The sequence below is a fragment of the Stenella coeruleoalba genome, assembly GCF_951394435.1.
Source record: "Stenella coeruleoalba genome assembly, chromosome: 1".
NCBI classification, from domain to species: domain Eukaryota; kingdom Metazoa; phylum Chordata; class Mammalia; order Artiodactyla; family Delphinidae; genus Stenella; species Stenella coeruleoalba.
In genome coordinates this window covers 177,868,800-177,889,652 of record NC_137169.1, presented here as the reverse complement: position 1 = coordinate 177,889,652, position 20,853 = coordinate 177,868,800, and the positions used below count along the sequence as shown (strand labels likewise).

Here is a 20,853-nt window from a genome sequence, read left to right as displayed (position 1 = left end):
TAAACTTACACAATGTTACACGTCAATTATATCAATAAAGGTGGGGAAAGAAAAACAAAAAACCTTGGAATCATTCATGACTCCTTTTTTGCTCTCCAATACGATGACATCCAATCCATCAGGAAATCCTATTGGCACTGCCTCCAAGAATATATCTGGAATTTATCCATTTCTCACCCCCTCCACTACTACTGCCCTGTCACCAGCATCATCTCTCAGCTAGATTATTTCACTAGACTTTTAACTGATCTCCATGCTTCTTATCCTAGCTCTCTACTGACTATTAACACACCAACCAGCTTTTAAAGCATAAGTCAGATTGCTTTACTCCTCTGCTCAAAACTCTTTGATGGCTCCTTATCTTGGAATAAAAGCTAAAGTCCTTACAAGGGGCCTGCAAGGCCCTTTGCAACTTACCTTGCCCAATTCATCTTCCTACTATTCCTCTCCCATTTTACCTCATTCTGACTACTGGCATCCCTGCTGTTGCTTGAACAAGACAGGCACACTCCTACCTCAGGGCCTTTGTACTGGCTTTTCCATCCACCTAAAACATTCTTCCCCAAGACATCCACATGACACTTCACTCAAATGTTACCCTCTTGGTATGGCATTCTCTGACCATCCTATTTTAAAATGCATCTACTCCTGACAACACTTCCACATCCCCCACGCCTCCTTTCCTAATGTATTTCTCTCCATCACTTTTTTTTAATATGTTTATTATTTTTTTTTTGGCTGTGTTGGGTCTTCATTGCTGTGCACGGGTTTTCTCTAGTTGCGGCGAGTGGGCTCAGTAGTTGTGGCACATGGGCTTAGTTGCTCCGCAGCATGTGGGATCTTCCCGGACCAGAGCTCGAACCCATGTTCCCTGCATTGGCAGGTGGATTCTTAACCACTGTGCCACCAGGGAAGTCCCTCCATCACTCTTATTACCATAAAATATGTAATTTATTTATCATCACATTCACATCAACTATTACCTCACCCCACTAGAATATTAGTTTCAGGAGGACAGATATTCTTGCCTGCTTTGTTCACTAATAAATTCCAAGCACCCCAAACAGTGAATGCATATAAGAGGCTCTTGAAAACAATTTGTTGAATAAATGAACCATGCATACTGCTATACTCACAGAGGATGCTATGAGAGGACAGAATAAGAAAAAAAACTCTGCAGTCAGAAAAGGTTTCAGAGAAGAGAAAGCATTTAAATTGGATGAGCAGGAATTCTGCTCTGACGATAGTAGAATGACAGACTGTCAAAGTGCAAGAATATGTCTATGACATGTGATTCATCTGTACTGGAGAGGAACTCCATCAAGCTCAAAGGAGGATTTTTAAAGGCAAGTCAGCTTCTTAAAACCATGTTATTTGACAAAAGGAGAAAAGAGAATGAGACCTGTGGCACAATTTTATGAAAACTTAAAACATATATACAGGCTAAAAAATACCGTACATTTCTGTAATATATAAAAAATAATAAATACAGGAAAACAGTCAATTCTGAGACCAAAGTACTAAAAGAACCACAACTTGGAAAACAATCCTTTTTATCCCCCAATCCCCTTCTTCCCATCTCTGGTTTTACAGTCTTTTTGGTCAAGTCAAAAGATCTTATTTCCGGGCTTCCCTGGTGGCACAGTGGTTGAGAGTCCGCCTGCCGATGCAGGGGATGCAGGTTCGTGCCTGGTCCGGGAAGATCCCACATGCCGCAGAGCGGCTGGGCCCATGAGCCATGGCCGCTGGGCCTGCGCGTCCGGAGCCTGTGCTCCGCAACGGGAGAGGCCACAACAATGAGAGGCCCGCGTACCGCAAAAAAAAAAAAGATCTTATTTCCTTCGTTTCTTCTTTCTTCCCACTCTTTTGTTCTCACAGTACTAAGGCTCTATTTCCTGTACAATCCGCCTGCACAGGATATCCACTTAAACACCATCCTACCCACTAGCACCAAACAAAAGGGGAAATTTTCCAAAGACAAGAAACATCCTAACATTTTCCTGAGGCCAGGAATGAACATGTTTTAAATCATAAAGAGTTAAAGAACTAAATGGGGGAGAGCAAGCTAAGGAATGAAGACAAAAAGAGGGGGGAGGACCTATAGGAAGTAAATGCCACCGTGTTATCCAGTAGGTCTAGTCTATGCTACTTTCCTCATGGGCTTAAAACAGTCAAATCTGGATGATTCAGAATACAAGTGTGTAGGCTGGGAATGTTTTATTTTTGAACAATGTCAAGTGACTACTATACATGAGGTAACTTAGATAGTGAGTTATCTTTCATTACTCACTATTGTTGAGGTATATCATGGACTTAAGATGACACAACAGAAGACTCTAATTTTTACTTATGGAATATAGGACCCAGGTAGCAGAAATACATTGTGACTATTAAGAAAATGTAATTTTATTACTTTTTTCTACTAATACACTTGTAGGAAACAATAAAAATAAGGTAAAACATAGAAGTAGCAGCTTGTACAAAGTAAATTATCAGGATTAAACAAGTTAAAATCCAGAATAAAACTCAAATTCAGAGATAATTCCTAAATTTAACGTTTAATGTTTAATTACTGTTTAAATAATGTCTAATGTTTAATTAAAATTAATGTTTAATTTTATTAAAAACACTTTTTACCAATTAGTCATTCAATAACTTTTAGCAGAAATTTCTAAGTTTAAGAAATTTCTAGGTAGAAATTTGTCAGGTAGTAATTGGAGAAATTAATATTCAAAAATTTCAGTTTAGGCATTTCCAAGCATTTTTACAAACACTTATCTTGCTAGAATTCTACTTTGTCTGACTGCATATTCTCTAAGAAGCTAATACTTTTTTTTTTTTTCTTTTTGGTTGCACCGCACAGCCTGCAGGATTTCAGTTCCCCAACCAGGGGTCAAACCCAGGCCCATGGCAGTGAAAGCGCAGAGTCCTAACCCCTGGACTACCTGGGAAGTCCCTAAGAAACTAATACTTTTTAACGCCTCTTTTAAAAACGTGTAAGGTGGTTAGATAAATCAATTGCTCTCAATACCAAGCCATATGTATCTTAAAACTACAAAATATCATATGTCATTCATTTCTTTCATTCAATAGGTACTTACTAAGGCCCTACTATGAAATACCAGGAAAAAAAAACACATGAAGCTTCACTGGCCAAGAATAAAGATGATAATAGTAGATAATATTAATTTTTTGAAATCTCCATTCATGCTTGTTTACTGTGATTATGTACCCTCCCCAAACTATCACTCTTATATCATACCTGTCAAGTTGGGTAGAGCAGTTTCTGAGGCCTCACTGCACAGGCAGCAAAGCGATGTGTCCTGATCTCTGCCATAACAATTAGGTAGAAGCAGAGCTGTCCCAAAGACCATTCCTCTGCCCAGAAGCACAAAAGTTTAACTGATCTATGTACAGAGGAAGTCTTGGAATTCCACTCTCTGACAAGCAATACCATAAGCATGTGACACTCATTCATGTTCTCAGTAGCCAGAAGGAACCAATGGAAGGGTAAGCGTTTACAAGTCCAAAGTGGGTGAAGAGTTACATAAAGGAAAATGTCTAGTAATTAGCAAAACACTGAGTCAGAATGGAGATACTTCAAAACCTCTGGAACATTTTGAAAAAATAAGTAAAAACCGACACACGAGTAACAAATAATACAACACGTAGGGATTAGTACATATAGATGGGATTTCATTCCTAAGTGATAATGAAGTGAGACTGTAGAGAAAAGTTTCCTTGAAGAAAACGCATTTACAATAAGTGTTTACACTTTTAAGAGAGGAAACCCCTAACAAGACTCATCTTTTGCATCACTTAAATTAGTTCACGAAACCACAAATCCAAAGTCAAAGAAATAGTTACAGTCTGATTCATAAGCACAGAAGCCAGGAAATGATGGCCTTCAGTAAAATTTTGGCTCTATTATAGCTTAATAAAGGTTAAAAACATGGCATGATAGTGCTGAAAACTTTTGAGTATTATAACTTTTAAAAGTGAAAGCCTAATCTTTGTTAATACATAGGAACAAAGTTAAATAAAACTTAAGAACCTTATAGGAAATTAGTAAAATCTACAAATACTGGATGACTTTAGTGGTATAAACTACAAAAATAATACAAGAATGTGTTACTGTACACCTAAGAATACTCATTGATTCAAGAAATATTTGTTAAGTACCTACTATGTACCAGCCACTGTGCTTGGTTCCAGGTCAATAAAGGTAATGGTAAAATTATAGATAGCAAAACTGAAATAGCCTTCAATAAAGATGTTACAAAATTATAATGTAAACTTAAAGAAAGAATGACTTTGATGTAGGTAATTATTAACAGTGTTAAAAAAAACCTTATGCACTCAAAGAAATTAACTTTTATGAAGCCAGTACTGTTAACATCATGGGGAAAGCAAGAGTTAAATGACTAATGGGTTACCTCAAATTAATGACTCAGAATTTCAAATACTGGGTTGAATTTCTCCTTCCCTAAATTACACAAAATAAAAGGCAAAGGAGCTCCATAATTCATATTTTATACATATCTACATTCTATACCATATGATTTACTATTTAATCAGTAAATCTGCTATTTAAATTACCAATAATTAATAGTTACATTTTTAAGGTTCCTATATTGTTACCAGGAGTACAGAGAGAATGAACAAATAAACAAAATGTGATACATACAACAGAAAATTATTCAACCATAAAAACGAATAAAATTTTAATATATGCTACAACATAGATGGGCCTTGAAAACATTATGCTCAGTGAAATAAGTCAGGCACAGAAGGACAAATATTGTATGATTCCACTTATGTGAAATACCTAGAAGTTGTTCTAGTTCTGGAAATGGGTGACTGTACTTAAGGCTACTAAACTGTACACCTTAAAATAGTTTAAAAGGTAAGTTTTATGTTATGTATATTTTATAATTAAAAATTTTTAATTAAAAAATAAGAACTACTGACGTCTCCAAAGACCTCTGTTATGTGGGTTACATCTATCATTATTTATCATATTTGAAATTAAAACTGAGAAACTATAATATTAATTTTAAAATAACAATAAACTCATGTTAACATATTTTATTAAAAATAACTACCCTTGAAAAGATAATTAAGAGTAACATTGTCATTTTTTGCAAATCTCTTAATATCTAGCTTAAAAAAAGATAGTAGAATCTTCATTCTGCATTTGATCTGCTGTGATGTTATTTTTGTTTAAGTATATGAAAATCTTATTGCACACAGATATGGAGGTATAAAAGGAAGGTATATTTTAACATTCTTTCAGATTATTATGGATATTCTTCTTTGATACCACACCAAAACCCAACAAAGGTTAACTGTAAATTGAAATCTGAAACCACACAGACAAAATTTTCATAATCTGTCAAATTAAAATTTGTTGGAGGGCTTCCCTGGTGGCGCAGTGGTTGAGAGTCTGCCTGCCGTTGCAGGAGACACAGGTTCATGCCCCGGTCTGGGAGGATCCCACGTGCCACGGAGCGGCTGGGCCCATGAGCCATGGCTGCTGAGCCTGCGCATCCGGAGCCTGTGCTCCGCAGCAGGAGAGGCCACAACAGTGAGAGGCCCATGTACCACAAAAAAAAAAAAAAAAAATTGTTGGTTTATCTTGTACTTGGAATGGGTCTATTCTGTACTTTGCATTTTTTAACATCAGGCATTGATCATCTGGAAATCATGCTTCACTAAATGTTGACATACTTCGTTATATAACATTGAAACATCCTATTCATTACTATCACCATCAACCTCATCACAAAAGTTTTAAGAAGTTGTCATGATCAGAATGATGGTTACTAATTTTATTGAATTCTAATTTTTGCTTAAAAGCTCAAATTCTACCATTTCCAACAATTAATACCTGTCTTCTTTGAAAGAGCAAACTCACTACATTCATTTTTGAGAAAATGTCTACCAAATCCCAAATCTGAATAGTTTCTCGTTCAATCTTTCAAGTGCAAATAGTGTTCCATGAAAAAAACAGCCAGTTCAGCTCAAAACACACAAAAATTGCACATGGCTCTCTCTAAAAACAGCCACAATATTTTGGCAAGCAGCAGAAGTACTTTATGCATACTTTCCATTTTGTCACATAGAATACTAAAAAGACATGTACCTGAGAATCAAGATTTTTATAAAATTAATCATTTTTACTGCTTAATCAAGGAAATTCTTAAGTAAAACTGTTTTGTTAGACTTTTTATTTTATACTGGAGTATAGTCGATTAACAATGTTGTGATAGTTGCAGGTGCACAGCAGAACAACTCAGCCATACATACACATGTATCCATTTTCCCCCAGACTCCCCTCCAATCCAGGCTGCTACATAACACTGAGCAGAGTTCCCTGTGCTATACAGTAAGTAGGGCCTTGTTGGTTATCCATTTTAAATATAGCAGCGTGTCCTCAACATAATAAAGGCCATATATGACAAACCCACAGCCAACATCGTCCTCAATGGTGAAAAACTGAAAGCATTTCCACTAAGATCAGGAACAAGACAAGGTTGCCCACTCTCACCACTCTTATTCAACATAGTTTTGGAAGTTTTAGCCACAGCAATCAGAGAAGAAAAGGAAATAAAAGGAATCCAAATCAGAAAAGAAGAAGTAAAACTGTCACTGTTTGCAGATGACATGATACTATATACATAGAGAATCCTAAAGATGCTACCAGAAAACTACTAGAGCTAATCAATGAATTTGGTAAAGTAGCAGGATACAAAATTAATGCACAGGTAAAGTAGCAGGATACAAAATTAAGTAGCAGGATACAAAATTAATGCATTAGTGCATTCCTATACACTAATGATGAAAAATCTGAAAGTGAAATCAAGAAAACACTCCCATTTACCACCGCAACAAAAAGAATAAAATATCTACAAATAAACCTACCTAAGGAGACAAAAGACCTGTATGCAGAAAATTATAAGACACTGATGAAAGAAATTAAAGATGATACAAATAGATGGAGAGATATACCATGTTCTTGGATTGGAAGAATCAACATTGTGAAAATGACTCTACTACCCAAAGCAATCTACAGATTCAATGCAATCCCTATCAAACTACCACTGGCATTTTTCACAGAACTAGAACAAAAAATTTCACAATTTGTATGGAAACACGAAAGACCCCGAATAGCCAAAGCAATCTTGAGAACGAAAAACGGAGCTGGAGGAATCAGGCTCCCTGACTTCAGACTATACTACAAAGCTACAGTAATCAAGACAGTATGGCACTGGCACAAAAACAGAAAGATAGATCAATGGAACAGGATAGAAAGCCCAGAGATAAACCCACGCACATATGGTCACCTTATCTTTGATAAAGGAGGCAGGAATGTACAGTGGAGAAAGGACAGCCTCTTCAATAAGTGGTGCTGGGAAAACTGGACAGGTACATGTCAAAGTATGAGATTAGATCACTCCCTAACACCATACACAAAAATAAGCTCAAAATGGATTAAAGACCTAAATGTAAGGCCAGAAACTATCAAACTCTTAGAGGAAAACATAGGCAGAACACTCTATGACATAAATCACAGCAAGCTCCTTTTTGACCCACCTCCTAGAGAAATGGAAATAAAAACAAAAATAAACAAATGGGACCTAATGAAACTTCAAAGCTTTTGTACAGCAAAGGAAATCATAAACAAGACCTCAGAATGGAAGAAAATATTTGCAAATGAAGCAACTGACAAAGGATTAATTTCCAAAATTTACAAGCCACTCATGCAGCTCAATAACAAAAAAACAAACAACCCAATCCAAAAATGGGCAGAAGACCTAAATAGACATTTCTCCAAAGAAGATATACAGATTGCCAACAAACACATGAAAGAATGCGCAACATCATTAATCATTAGAGAAATGCAAATCAAAACTACAATGAGATATCATCTCACACCAGTCAGAATGGCCATCATCAAAAAATCTAGAAACAATAAATGCTGGAGAGGGTGTGGAGAAAAGGGAACACTCTTACACTGCTGGTGGGAATGTGAATTGGTACAGCCACTATGGAGAACAGTATGGAGGTTCCTTAAAAAACTACAAATAGAACTACCATATGACCCAGCAATCCCACTACTGGGCATATACCCTGAGAAAACCAAAATTCAAAAAGAGTTATGTACCAAAATGTTCATTGCAGCTCTATTTACAAGAGCCCAGAGATGGAAACAACCTAAGTGTCCATCATCGGATGAATGGATAAAGAAGATGTGGCACATATATACAATGGAATATTACTCAGCCATAAAAAGAAACGAAATTGAGCTATTTGTAATGAGGTGGATAGACCTAGAGTCTGTCATACAGAGTGAAGTAAGTCAGGAAGAGAAAGACAAATACCGTATGCTAAGACATATATATGGAATTTAAGGGAAAAAAATGTGATGAAGAACCTAGGGGTAAGACAGGAATAAAGACACAGACCTACTGGAGAACGGACTTGAGGATATGGGGAGGGGGAAGGGTGAGCTGTGACAAAGCGACAGAGAGGCATGGACATATACAGACTAACAAACGTAAGGTAGATAGCTAGTGGGAAGCAGCCGCATAGCACAGGGATATCAGTTCGGTGCTTTGTGACCGCCTGGAGGGGTGGGATAGGGAGGGTGGGAGGGAGGGAGACGCAAGAGGGAAGAGATATGGGAACATATGTATATGTATAACTGATTCACTTTGTTATAAAGCAGAAACTAACACACCATTGTAAAGCAATTATACCCCAATAAAGATGTTAAAATGAAAAAAAAAGACATATATATATATATATATATATATATATATACATATATATACACTGTCTACAAGAGACCCACTTCAGACCTAGGGATACATACAGACTGAAAGTGAGGGGATGGAAAAAGTTATTCCATGCAAATGGAAATCAAAGGAAAAATAAAGATGTTAAAAAAATAAAATGGTAGACCTAAATCCACATATTTATAATTACATTAAAGGACAATAGCCTAAACACAGACATATGGCAGATATATGATCCAACTATAGGCTATCTAATAGAAACTCATTTCAAATATAATCACAGGGGCTTCCCTGGTGGTGCAGTGGTTGGGGGTCTGCCTGCTGATGCAGGGGACACGGGTTCGTGCCCCGGTCCGGGAGGATCCCACGTGCCACGGAGTGGCTGGGCCCGTGAGCCATGGCCGCTGAGCCTGCACATACGGAGCCTGTGCTCCGCAACAGGAGACGGCCACAGCAGTGAGAGGCCTGTGTACCGCAAAACAAAACAAAAACCAAATATAATCACATAAGTAGGTTAAAAATAAAAGGATGAAAACGTATGTCCACACAAAAACCTGTACATGAACATTCACAGCAGTATTCATAACACCCAAAAGTGGAAACAAAATGTCCATCAATTAATGAATGGATAAAGTTACTCAGCAATAAAGAGGAATGAAGTACTGATACATGCTATAACATAGATGAACCTTGAAAACATTAAGCCAAGTGAGAGAAGCCAGTCAAAATGAACATATATTCTGTGATTCCATTCAGATGAAATGTCTAGAATTGGTAAATCCATAGAGACAGAAAGTAGATTAGTGGTAACCTAGGAGTGGGGGTGTGGGGAGGAATATGGAATGACTGCTAATGGCTACAAAGTTTCTTTGGGGGCCTTATAAAAATGTTCTTAGATTGTACTGATGGTTGATGAACTCTGTGGATATACTAAAAACCACTGAATTATACACTTTAAATGGGTGAATTTTATGATATGTGGATCTATATCTCCATAGAACATTAAAAACATGCTATATGAAAGAAGCCAGATTAAAAGTCTACATATTGCATGACTCCATTCATATGAAATCTCCAAAAAGAGCATATGTAGAGAAAAGGAGATTAGTGGTTACCTGGGACTGGGTTAGGAATGCTGACTGACTACAAACTAGTACAAGGGACGTTATGGGTGATGGAAATGTTCTAACAACTATATTGTAGTGACGGCTGCATAACTACGTACATTTTTTAAAAATCACGGAATTGTACATCTTTTAAAATGTAAGTTTTATAGAATGTAAATCATAAGTCAATAAAGTTTTTGAGCCAATTGTGAACTCTTCACTCCTTGAAGAGGCTGCATCCCAGTTTGCCCCTGAGCAGTTAGGGAGGGATTCTGCTCCATGGAAAAGGATCTCTCTCCTAAAGAGACACAGTCTGTTGCCTCCATCACAGCTTCCCTTTGGGCTCATTTCAAGCTTGGCCGAACTGGGGAACCAACTGGGGAACAGAGTGGAGACTGCCCTGCATTCCCCTTTCCTCTGCCTCAATATGTCTTTATAACATCAGCTGGTATCTTACAAAGGGAAAGGGAAGCCCACACACACCCAGAACTCTTGCTGGTCAGAGATTCCCTAAGTGTCTGTCCTTGCCTGAGTTTCGTGTGCCTGTGTTGTGAACCCTGGAACTATGGAGTTGGGGAGGGGGGCGCAAGTATTGCCCTAAGAATGCTTACTGTTCTTTCATTGTTGGGATCTGTTCTTGGGTAGGGTGGCAGTTGGGGAAGCTTGACTTTGTCTTCGTCAATAAACTCTCATTTACACAAAGGAAAGAAAAAGAAAAAAGTCAATAAAGTTGTTCTTTTTTTAAAAATAAATTTATTTATTTTTGGCTGCATTGGGTCTTTGTTGCTGCCCATTGGCTTTCTCTAGTTGCAGAGAGTGGGGGCTACTCTTCATTGCAGCGTGCGGGCTTCTCACTGCGGTGACCTCTCTTGTTGCGGAGCTCTGGCTCTAGGTGAGCAGGCTTCAGTAGTTGTGGCTCACGGGCTCTAGAGCACAGGCTCAGTAGTTGTAGCACACGGGCTTAGTTGCTCCACAGCATGTGGGATCTTCTCAGACCAGGTATCAAACCCATGTCCCCTGCATTGACAGGCGGATTCTTAACCACTGCACCACCAGGGAAGTCCCAATAAAGTTTTTAATAAGGCATAAAAGGTGAAGAAAAACAAGCAAAACCAGACTTTTGTTCTCTGAAAGATACTGTTAGGAGCATGAAAAGATAATATTTGCAAATTATATGCCTTACTCATTAATTTTCCTAAAATATGTATTTAATATCTGTTGACATATCATTTTTTCCTAATTATAGAAGCAATACTTGCCCATTTTCTAGAATCCAAAACACAAAGGAAGGAAGACAATTAAAAGCAATCAGGATCCCATCACTCAGAAATAACTACTGATAATATTTTTCATACATTTATAACCAGTCTCTTTCTTATCTGGTTCTTAAATATGTTCTCTAACACATACTCTTACATCAATTTTTAGCCTTGAGATTAAAATTAATATATAATCTACCAATTCCTATAACTTAAGATTTGGAACTTGGCAATAGAAAGAATTTAGTTCATAGATTTGTTTGGGACATGTGCAAATTTTATTTATTTCATTTAGATTTTTGTTCTACATATTCAGATTCCTAAGATCCAAAATTTATAAAAGCAATATGCTTTTTAGAAAGAAATTCAAAGCAACTTTATCAATAGGTAAGTAGTTTTTATATCTTTATAAAGCATAAACAATTTTAATTTTCAAGGATGAACAAAATTTAAAATGAAACATATGTTATAATCTATTCCTAAAGTATTTTACCCATTTTGTGGCCAAAATATCAACTGCCCAAAAGTCAAAATAGTCCTCACATGTTCCCAAAATCAAATAGCAAAGTTTTCAAAGTCTGAATATTTCAGAAATTTATTGTAATGAGCTTATAATTTTGATTATTTTCAAATGCCATACTTAATTATGTATTGGTCTCCATGAAAAGAGAAGATGATGTCTCCTCACCATTCGCATATCTTTATTCTCCTCACAAAACTGAATTAGAATCTTGACTTTCAACTCCACCCTCAAGGAAATGGAGAACTTGCTATAATTTACTATATTCAGAGATGTTGACTGGGCCACATTTTCTCTGTCTACTGTGTTTTTCTCCTGCTTCTTTTTAGAAGGTATGGTCTTTTCATGAAACAAAAGAGGTAAGATCTATAACTTGGTCCTAGCTAACTGTATTTCTTCAATAGGCTTGAAGCAAAAACTCCTTCTAATAACAAAGTGTATCCTGCCTTGCTTATTAGTTCCATGTGCAGATGTCATTCTTGAAAGAGAATCCTGTTTAAAGGAGCGATGTAAGGGGAACTTAGGGATTGTGCTGTCTCTAAGAGAATTATTTAGTATCATCCTCTAATAGCACCCCCTTCTCATTATTTCTCACACTATCATTTGCCCTCTTTTTGAAGGTATAGTTGTCGTAAGATAGTATTAAAATATTTGCATTTGGGAAAGAGTCACCCAGCCATTTGCAGATAAGATTATTTAAACAGATAGCTGTTTGCCTTCAACAACGTGATCACTAATTTTCCTCTATACTAATCACTGTACCTTGCACATAGTAGGCACTCAGTATTTTTTAATTAGTGTTCACAAAACTCTGCCAGCATGAGTTTTCCATGCAAATTAAAAATAACTCAAAGCGATTTTAGCTCTCTCTACACTTTGATTATAATAATAGCTACCACTTATGGAGCATATATAAACCAGGCACTTTACACACTTTAATTGATATATTACAAATTATAATATTATTAACTATAGCCCTGAAGGACAGGCTTTATTATCACCAATGTACAAATGCTCAGAAATGCTAAGTATTTTATTCAAGCTCCAGAGCTAGTTGGTGAAGCCAGGATTCAAAACCATAGGTCATGTATAACTCCAAAGCCCATGCTCCTTTCGCTATTCAAGGCTGCCTCAATAGAGAGCGGTACAAAAACAACTACTGGGAAATGTTTTCTTCTTACCTTCTAGAGAAGAATTTTAAGACAGCCAGACTCCCCAAGTGGAATGAACTTGATTCATCTGTCCATACATAGGATGACATTTAAGAGTCAAACCTAAGAGACTAATCAGAATGATATACATGTGCTCACCAACCAATGGATTCCATCAAAGGAAACTGGAAACTGCTGGAATTTACTCCCAGCAGCCGAGTAATTACAAATTTTTCCAGAGTTAAGGCACAATGACTCAGAAGACTTTAATGCATCCAAAAATATAAACTTTCTTTAACTGACAACTTTCATCTCTTCTTTGAAGAATCTTATTTAGACCAAAACAAAACACTGTGTCTTTACTTTTGATTTGTCCTCAAATATGAAACAATGAGCTGAACAAAAGGCTTCCCTTAATGTACGGCTCATCTCACAAACATCTCAAACAAAAAAATACTGTATATGTGGGCATTCATTAGGAAATATTTCTTATAGTTCTGAAGGTCCTCTAACCTTACCCTCTAGGACACCTGTCACTGCTCTGCAGATAACTTAGTAACATAATCCTTTCATGTGATGCTAAAAGTCAAAAAAGCTGGTCTTTCCTGTTTCTGACTGGTGGAGCTAGTTTTCCAATGTCTATGAAGAGGCATGTGTATGTGTATATACTACACTCTCTATACTTGGGTCCTGGCTGCAAGCTATTTCCTGCTGGCTGAATTCAGATATTTCCAATGGACTTAACTAAAAGAAACAAAGACCTGATTCATTACCCTTATTTCAGCAGCAATGGCTGTCCAAAGCAATAGAACCTTCCCTACAGCACGAGTGTTAGAGGTAAGAAGGAAAGAAAACATACTTCAAATTACAAAATTCTTTTGGTCTAGGGCTCAAAATAATATATATATATATTTGTTCAAATAATCTATAAAAACATGCTCAGGATTCAATCCATATAATTTCATTGCTAAACTCTGTACTTCTCTCCAGCTTAAAACAAGACTACCAGTGAAATTACGAAATTACTGAAAAATTTTAAAGATACATCTTAGTTAATAAAGCTCTCAGAGTTATTTTACTAAATGATCTGTCTGAGAATACACAGTACTATAAGTACTACATAAATACTATGTATTATGTAACTGTGTACTATGACTCAAAGTTCACTGTTATCACCGGCTTAATTTATGATGTGGGGTAAAATCATACAGGGCAGCAAAAAAAACTCTGCTTTAACACCACCACCACTGCCAATAATGTCTTTCCAGGTCACTAGTTCAAATATCCAGTTGAGAGTTGTAGGTGAAAAGGGAAGAAAGGGGAGGAAAAGGGAGGAGGGAGGAAAGGAGGAAAAAAGAATACTTTAGAGGTATCCAAAAGATAAAAATACGGAATCCTTAAGAGCAGGAGCTAGTAGAATTTCTTCACCAGGATATCTGAGAGGCCCAGATCAAGAGAGCAGTGGCTTTGTGCATTTAAAGTGTTACAAATTTCAATTTCCCCTTTCAGTTTTGCTACATTTCCACTGATTATATCTTGATGATGGAAGGGCAGAATACTGTGCTCACTAGTAACATTTACAGGACAGACTGAGGAAGAATATAAATCAGATATCAAAACTCTTCCTAAATGCTAAGCCAGACTGTGAGGAAAAGAAATAAGGGACAGGGAAGAATAAGTTAAGAGGTTGAAAAAAAGCAATGTTATATTAACCCCACAGGAGCAAAACTTAAATTCTGGACTTTTGAGCACCATATCATTTAGGAGCAATTTAGAAGACAGAGAATGGGAGAAAATTAACATCTAACAGTTGCTGAGTACTTGTATCAAGCCAAGCACTTACATCTATTACCAAGCACTTATATCTATTACCACTAATCCTCATCTTAATGATAAAAATATAATATCCCTTTTCTCAGATAAACAGACCACATAATGCAAACTATATGTATTTTTTATTTTAATTTATGACTATAACCAGAGACAATTTTGGAGTAAGATTTGAAATTCTGCCTCTAACATTTATAAGCCTTGAAATTGTGGGCAATTAATAACTCTGAAAACATAAATAAGACAATAAAAATAAATAAATAACTCTGAAAACAAATAAAGCCACCCTATTTACAGCATGGCACAACAGAACCATGATAGTATTACAAAGTCATATGCATTTTATTAAATATCCTCCTATGCCAAGGATCATGTGCCCTGAACTGCCTAAACCAGAATGTTTTATGGACCTCCACAATCACCTGATTGTTTGGCCTTCTGTACTTATGCAGTAAAACTGACTTCTGACCTAAGGTGGAAATGGCTGAGTAAAACAAGGTCTTTTCCATGATGAAGGAGGAGAAAAGAAAAGATAAAGCCAGAAAAAGATACCACAAGAATACTACAGATCAATACATCTTATAAATACAGATGCAGAAATCCCCAATAAATTACTAGCCAACCAAATGCAGGAGCATATTAAAAGGACTATACACCATACCAAGTGGGAATTATCCCAGGAATGTAAGGTTGATTCGACATACAAAAATCAAACAATGCGGGACTTCCCTAGTGGCACAGTGTTTAAGAATCCACCTGCCAATGCAGGGGACACAAGTTCGAGCCCTGGTCCAGGAAGATCCCACATGCCATGGAGCAACTAAGCCCGTGTGCCACAACTACTGAGCCTGCGCTCTAGAGCCTGTGAGCCACAACTACTGAGCCTGCACTCTAGAGCCCACGAGCCACAACTACTGAAGCACGCGTGCCTAGAGCCCACGCTCCAGAACAAGAGAAGCCACCGCAATGAGAAGCCCGCACACTGCAATGAAGAGTAGCCCCCACTCGCGCAATTAGAGATGGCCCGCACACAGCAACGAAGACCCTACGCAGCCAAATATAAATAAATAAATAAATATTTAAAAATTCAATCAATGCAATACACCAAGTTAATAGACTAAAGGGAAAAAAACACATGATCATCTCAAAATAACTCCTTATTATGTGGGGAAATTTTTCTAAAGCATTCCTATTTAGACATATAATTTCTAGCTTTTAAAAAGAGATGTTTTAGGGACTTCCCTGGTGGTCCAGTGGTTAAGAATCCGCCTTTTGGGACTTCCCTGGTGGTCCAGCGGATAAGACTCTGCGCTCCCAATGCAGGGGACACGGGTTTGATCCCTGGTCAGGGAACTAAGATCCCACATCCCACATGCCACACGGCGCGGGCAAAAAAAAAAAAAAAAAGAATCCGCCTTTCAATGCAGGGGACACAGGTTTGATCCCTGGTCGGGGAACTAAGATCCCACGTGCCACAGGGCAACTAAGCCCACGCGCCACAACTAGAGAAGCCCATGCACCACAACCAGAGAAGCCTGTGCACCGCAACAAAGAGCCCATGCGCTGCAAGCAACACACCGAAGACCCAGAGCAGCCAAAAAAAAAAAAAAAAGACAACTGCTATTAAAAAAATAAAAAGAGGCGTTTTGAAGGCATGCTTTGCAGAATTCTTTCTAGTTGTGTTTAACAAGAATATATAATATCATGACTGATTTAATGAGTACCTTACACATGTGAAGTGTTAGGCACACGAAATTTGATTTAATTAAAACTGCCCTTCAAGACAGCTGTTCTGAGTATAAATAGGCAGTAGAGCATAGTAGTTAAGAGCATAGACTCTGAAGCCAGATTCCCTGTGTCTGAATCCTAGTTCTACACTTAGTAACCGTGTGACCTTCATCAAGTTAACATTTCTGTGCCTCAGTTTCCACAACCAAAAATGGACAGTATGATAGTACCTACTGTTATAGAAGAGGCATAAGAATTAAATGTTATTGTATGTAAAGATGTTAAAACAGTGTCTGATACAAAATAAGAGCTGTATAAAAAGTTAGTTATTTGGTTGGTGAAGATGAAAAGGCTAATTAGAAGGAGTGTACACCAAGCCCTATCTTCAGACCTTAGCAATGAAGTTTCTGCCTTTTCTATCAGACTGTACTGGATGATCAGATGAAAGCTGGTTTCATCCAACTTTAATGTGGGTAAGATGCATACTCTAAGAACAGATAATCTCTTTAATCTGGAATCCTTAGAACATGATGTCCAAGATCAATTAATTTTCCAGTTCACAGAGGGGATCTATGCTAACTCTTTTCTTCTCACAACTAAGGTAACAGACAGTGTAATAGTCACAGAGCACATGAAGATTATCACATCTTGCTGGTGAAGGAGTGGTAAGTAGTCCTAGACAAGACAGTGCCTCAAATGTACTGACAAACTGTTTCATAAATTATCAGCAACAGCTGTTTATGATGGGGTTTCTGGTTCAGGTGATTTCTTGATTTTCTGCCTATGAATTTAAGAGATTAATCTATTTAAGAAAAAGGCTAGACTTCCTGCTAACATCTGGAAGAAGGCAAGGATGCCCACTCTCACCACTTCTATTCAATGTAGTATTGGTAGTCCTAGCCACAGCAATCAGACAAGAAATAAAAAGTATCCAGATTGGAAGGAAAGAGGTAGAACTGTCACTATATGCAGATGGCATGATACTATCTATAGAAAACCCTAAAGACTCCACACAAAAACTACTAGAACTAAAAAAAATAAAAAATAAATAAATAAATTTTTAAAAACTACTAGAACTGATAAACGAATTCAGCAAGGTAGCAGGGTACAAGATTAACATATGGAAATCAGTTGCATTTCCTTACACTGACAGTGCAATATCAGAAAGAAAAAGTAAAAACACAACCCCTTTTAAAATCACATCAAAAAAAATAAATACCCAGGAATAAACCCGACCAAGGTGGTGAAAGACTTACATGTTGAGAAATATAAAACACTGATAAAGGAAAATGAAGATGATTCAAAGAAATGAAGATATCCCATGCTCTTAGATTGGAAGAATTAATATTGTTAAAATGGCCATACTATCCAAAGCAATCTATAGATTTAATGCGATCCCTATCAAGTTGCCCATGACATTTTTCACAGAACTAGGACAAATAATACTAAAATTTACATGGAACCACAAAAGACCCAGAATTGCCAAAGCAATCCTGAGGAAAAAGAACAAACCTGAAGGCATAACCCTCCCAGACTTCAGACAATACTACAAAGCTACAGTAATCAAAACAGCATGATACTGGCACAAAAACAGACACATGGATCAACGGAACAGAATAGAGAGCCCAGAAATAAACCCACACACCTATGGTCAATTAATCTTTGACAAAGGAGGCAAGAATATACAATGGAGAAAAGATGTTCTCTTCAGCAAGTGGTGTTAGGAAAACTGAACAGGCGCATGTAAATTAGTGAAGCTAGAACTCTTGCTCACACCACACACAAAAATAAACTCAAAATGGCTTGAAGACTTAAATATAAGACATGACACCATAAAACTCCTAGAACATAGGTAAACATTATCTGACATAAATCATAGTAATGTTTCATAGGTCAGTCTCCCAAGGCAAAAGAAGTAAAAGCAAAAATAAACCAATGGGACCTAATCAAACTTACAAGCTTTTGCACAGCAAAAGGAAACCATAAACAAAACAAAAAGACAACGTATGCACTGGGAGAAAATATTTGCAAACAATGCAACCGACAAGGGATTAATTTCCAAAATATACAAACAGCTCATATAGCTCAATATCAATAAACAAACAACCCGGTACTTCCCTGGTGGTCCAGTGGTTAAGAATCTACCTTCCAATGCAGGGGACACGGGTTCGATCCCTGGTCAGGTAACTAAGATACCAAATGCCGCCGGGCAACTAAGCCTGCACACCACAACTACTGAGCTTGAGTGCTCTAGAGTCAGCGTGCCACAACAAGAGAGCCCATGTGCCACAACTACTGAGCCTGTGCACTCTGGGGCCCATGCGTCACAACTAAGAAGAAGCCCACGCACCTCAACAAAGAGCCCGCCTGGCACAACGAGGGATCCCACATGCCACAACTAAGACCCAATGCAGCCAAATAAGTTAAAAGAATAAATAAATATTAAAAAAAAACAATCAAAAGATGGGCAAAAGATCTAAATAGATATTTCTCCAAAGAAGACATACCTGATGGCCAACAGGCACATAAAAAGATGCTCAACATTGCTAATTACTAGAGAAATGCAAATGAAAACTACAATGAGGTATCAACTCACACCAGTCAGAATGGCCATCATTAAAAGTCTACAAATAATAAATGCTGGAGAGGGTGTGGAGAAAAAGGAACCCCCCTACAATGGTGGTGGGAATGTAAAGTGGTGTAGCCACTATGGAGAACAGTATGGAGGTTCCTTAAAAAACTAAAAATTGAGCTAACATATGACCTAGCAATGCCACTCCTGGGCATATATCTGAAGAAAACTCTAATTCCAAAAGATGCAGGCACCCCAATGTTCACAGCAGCAATATTTACAACTGCCAAGACATGGAAGCAACCTAACTGTCCATCAATAGATGAATGGATAAAGAAGACTTGGTGTATATATATATATATATATATATATATATATATATATATATATATATACATACATACACATACATAATGGAATATTAGCCATAAAAAACAGTGAAATAATGCCATTTGCAGCAATATGGATGGACCTAGAGATTATCATACTAAGTGAAATCAGACAGAGAAAAACAAATACCGTATGATATCACATGTGGAATCTAAAAAAATGATACACATGAACTTATTTACAAAATAGAAAAAGATTTAGAAAACTAAGTTATAGTTACCAACAGGGAAAGCAGGGGAAGATACATTATGAGCATGGGATTAACAGATACACAATACTATAATATAAAACAGATAAACAACAAAGTTCTACTGTATAGCATACGAAACTATATTCAGTATCTTGTAATAACCTATAATGGAAAAGAATCTGAAAAGAATATATACGAATATATATATATATATATACACACACACATGTGTCTGTACATATATATACAAAAAACAGAATCACTTTGACGTACACCAGAAATTAACACAACATTGTAAATCAACTATACTTCAATAAAAAAGAAAGAGGCTAGAGAATATGGTGGAACCTCTGCCTATCCCTTCAAAATTTGCCATTTTGGGTTGTTTTGCTGAATATCATTACCTTGCAGCCTTCCTGGAATTCTGATTAAAAGCCATGGGTAGCTACACTTTCTTATACTTGGCTAACATAGGATTATATTAATCTCTCAAATAACCTGAACTGGATTGATGTAATGTGTTTAAATATAAGCTTCTCTGAAGCTGCTTGTATTGATACAGAATCATTTTTTTATACAACTACTCTATTTTCTGCACCATTCCTACCTATCAAAACACTGTTTAACAGAGCTGGAGGAATCAGGCTCCCTGACTTCGGACTATACTACAAAGCTACAGTAATCAAGACAGTATGGTACTGGCACAAAAACAGAAATATAGATCAACAGTACAGGATGGAAAGCCCAGAGAGAAACCCACGCACCTATGGTCACCTTATTTTTGATAAAGGAGGCAAGAATATACACTGGAGAAAAGACAGCCTCTTCAATGGTGCTGGGAAAACTGGACAGCTACAGATAAAAGAATGAAATTAGAACACTCCCTAACACCATACATAAAAATAAACTCCAGGGCTTCCCTGGTGGCGCAGTGGTTGAGTCCGCCTGCCGATGCACGGAACACAGGTTTGTGCCCCGGTCCAGGAAGATCCCACATGCCCCGGAGCAGCTAGGCCCGTGAGCCATGGCCGCTGAGCCTGTGCGTCTGGAGCCTGTGCTCCCCAACGGGAGAGGCCACAACAGTGAGAGGCCTGCCTACTGCAAAAAAAAAAAAATTTAATTAAAAAATAAATAAATAAACTCCAAATGGATTAAAGACCTAAATGTAAGACTGGACACTATAAAACTCTTAGAGAAAAACATAGGCAGAACACTCTATGACACAAATCACAGCAAGATCCTTTTTGACCCACCTCCTGGAGAAATGGAAATAAAAACAAAAATAAACAAATGGGACCTAATGAAA

At 37.2% G+C, this 20,853-nt stretch overlaps 1 protein-coding gene across 3 annotated transcripts in view; it reads right to left on the bottom strand.

Moving 5' to 3' along the window:
* Window positions 1-20,853, bottom strand: part of ABL2 (ABL proto-oncogene 2, non-receptor tyrosine kinase) — a 104,816-nt gene that overhangs the window by 25,146 nt on the left and 58,817 nt on the right. The window contains exon 1 of one of the 3 annotated variants that reach the window (XM_079929831.1): window positions 3,263-3,389. The exons of the other annotated variants lie outside the window; for them this stretch is intronic. Coding sequence (XP_079785957.1) covers window positions 3,263-3,374 — 112 coding nt within the window. The 5' untranslated portion in view covers window positions 3,375-3,389. Of the gene's footprint in view, window positions 1-3,262; window positions 3,390-20,853 lie in introns of those variants that run through there. 3 annotated transcript variants of the gene reach the window in all.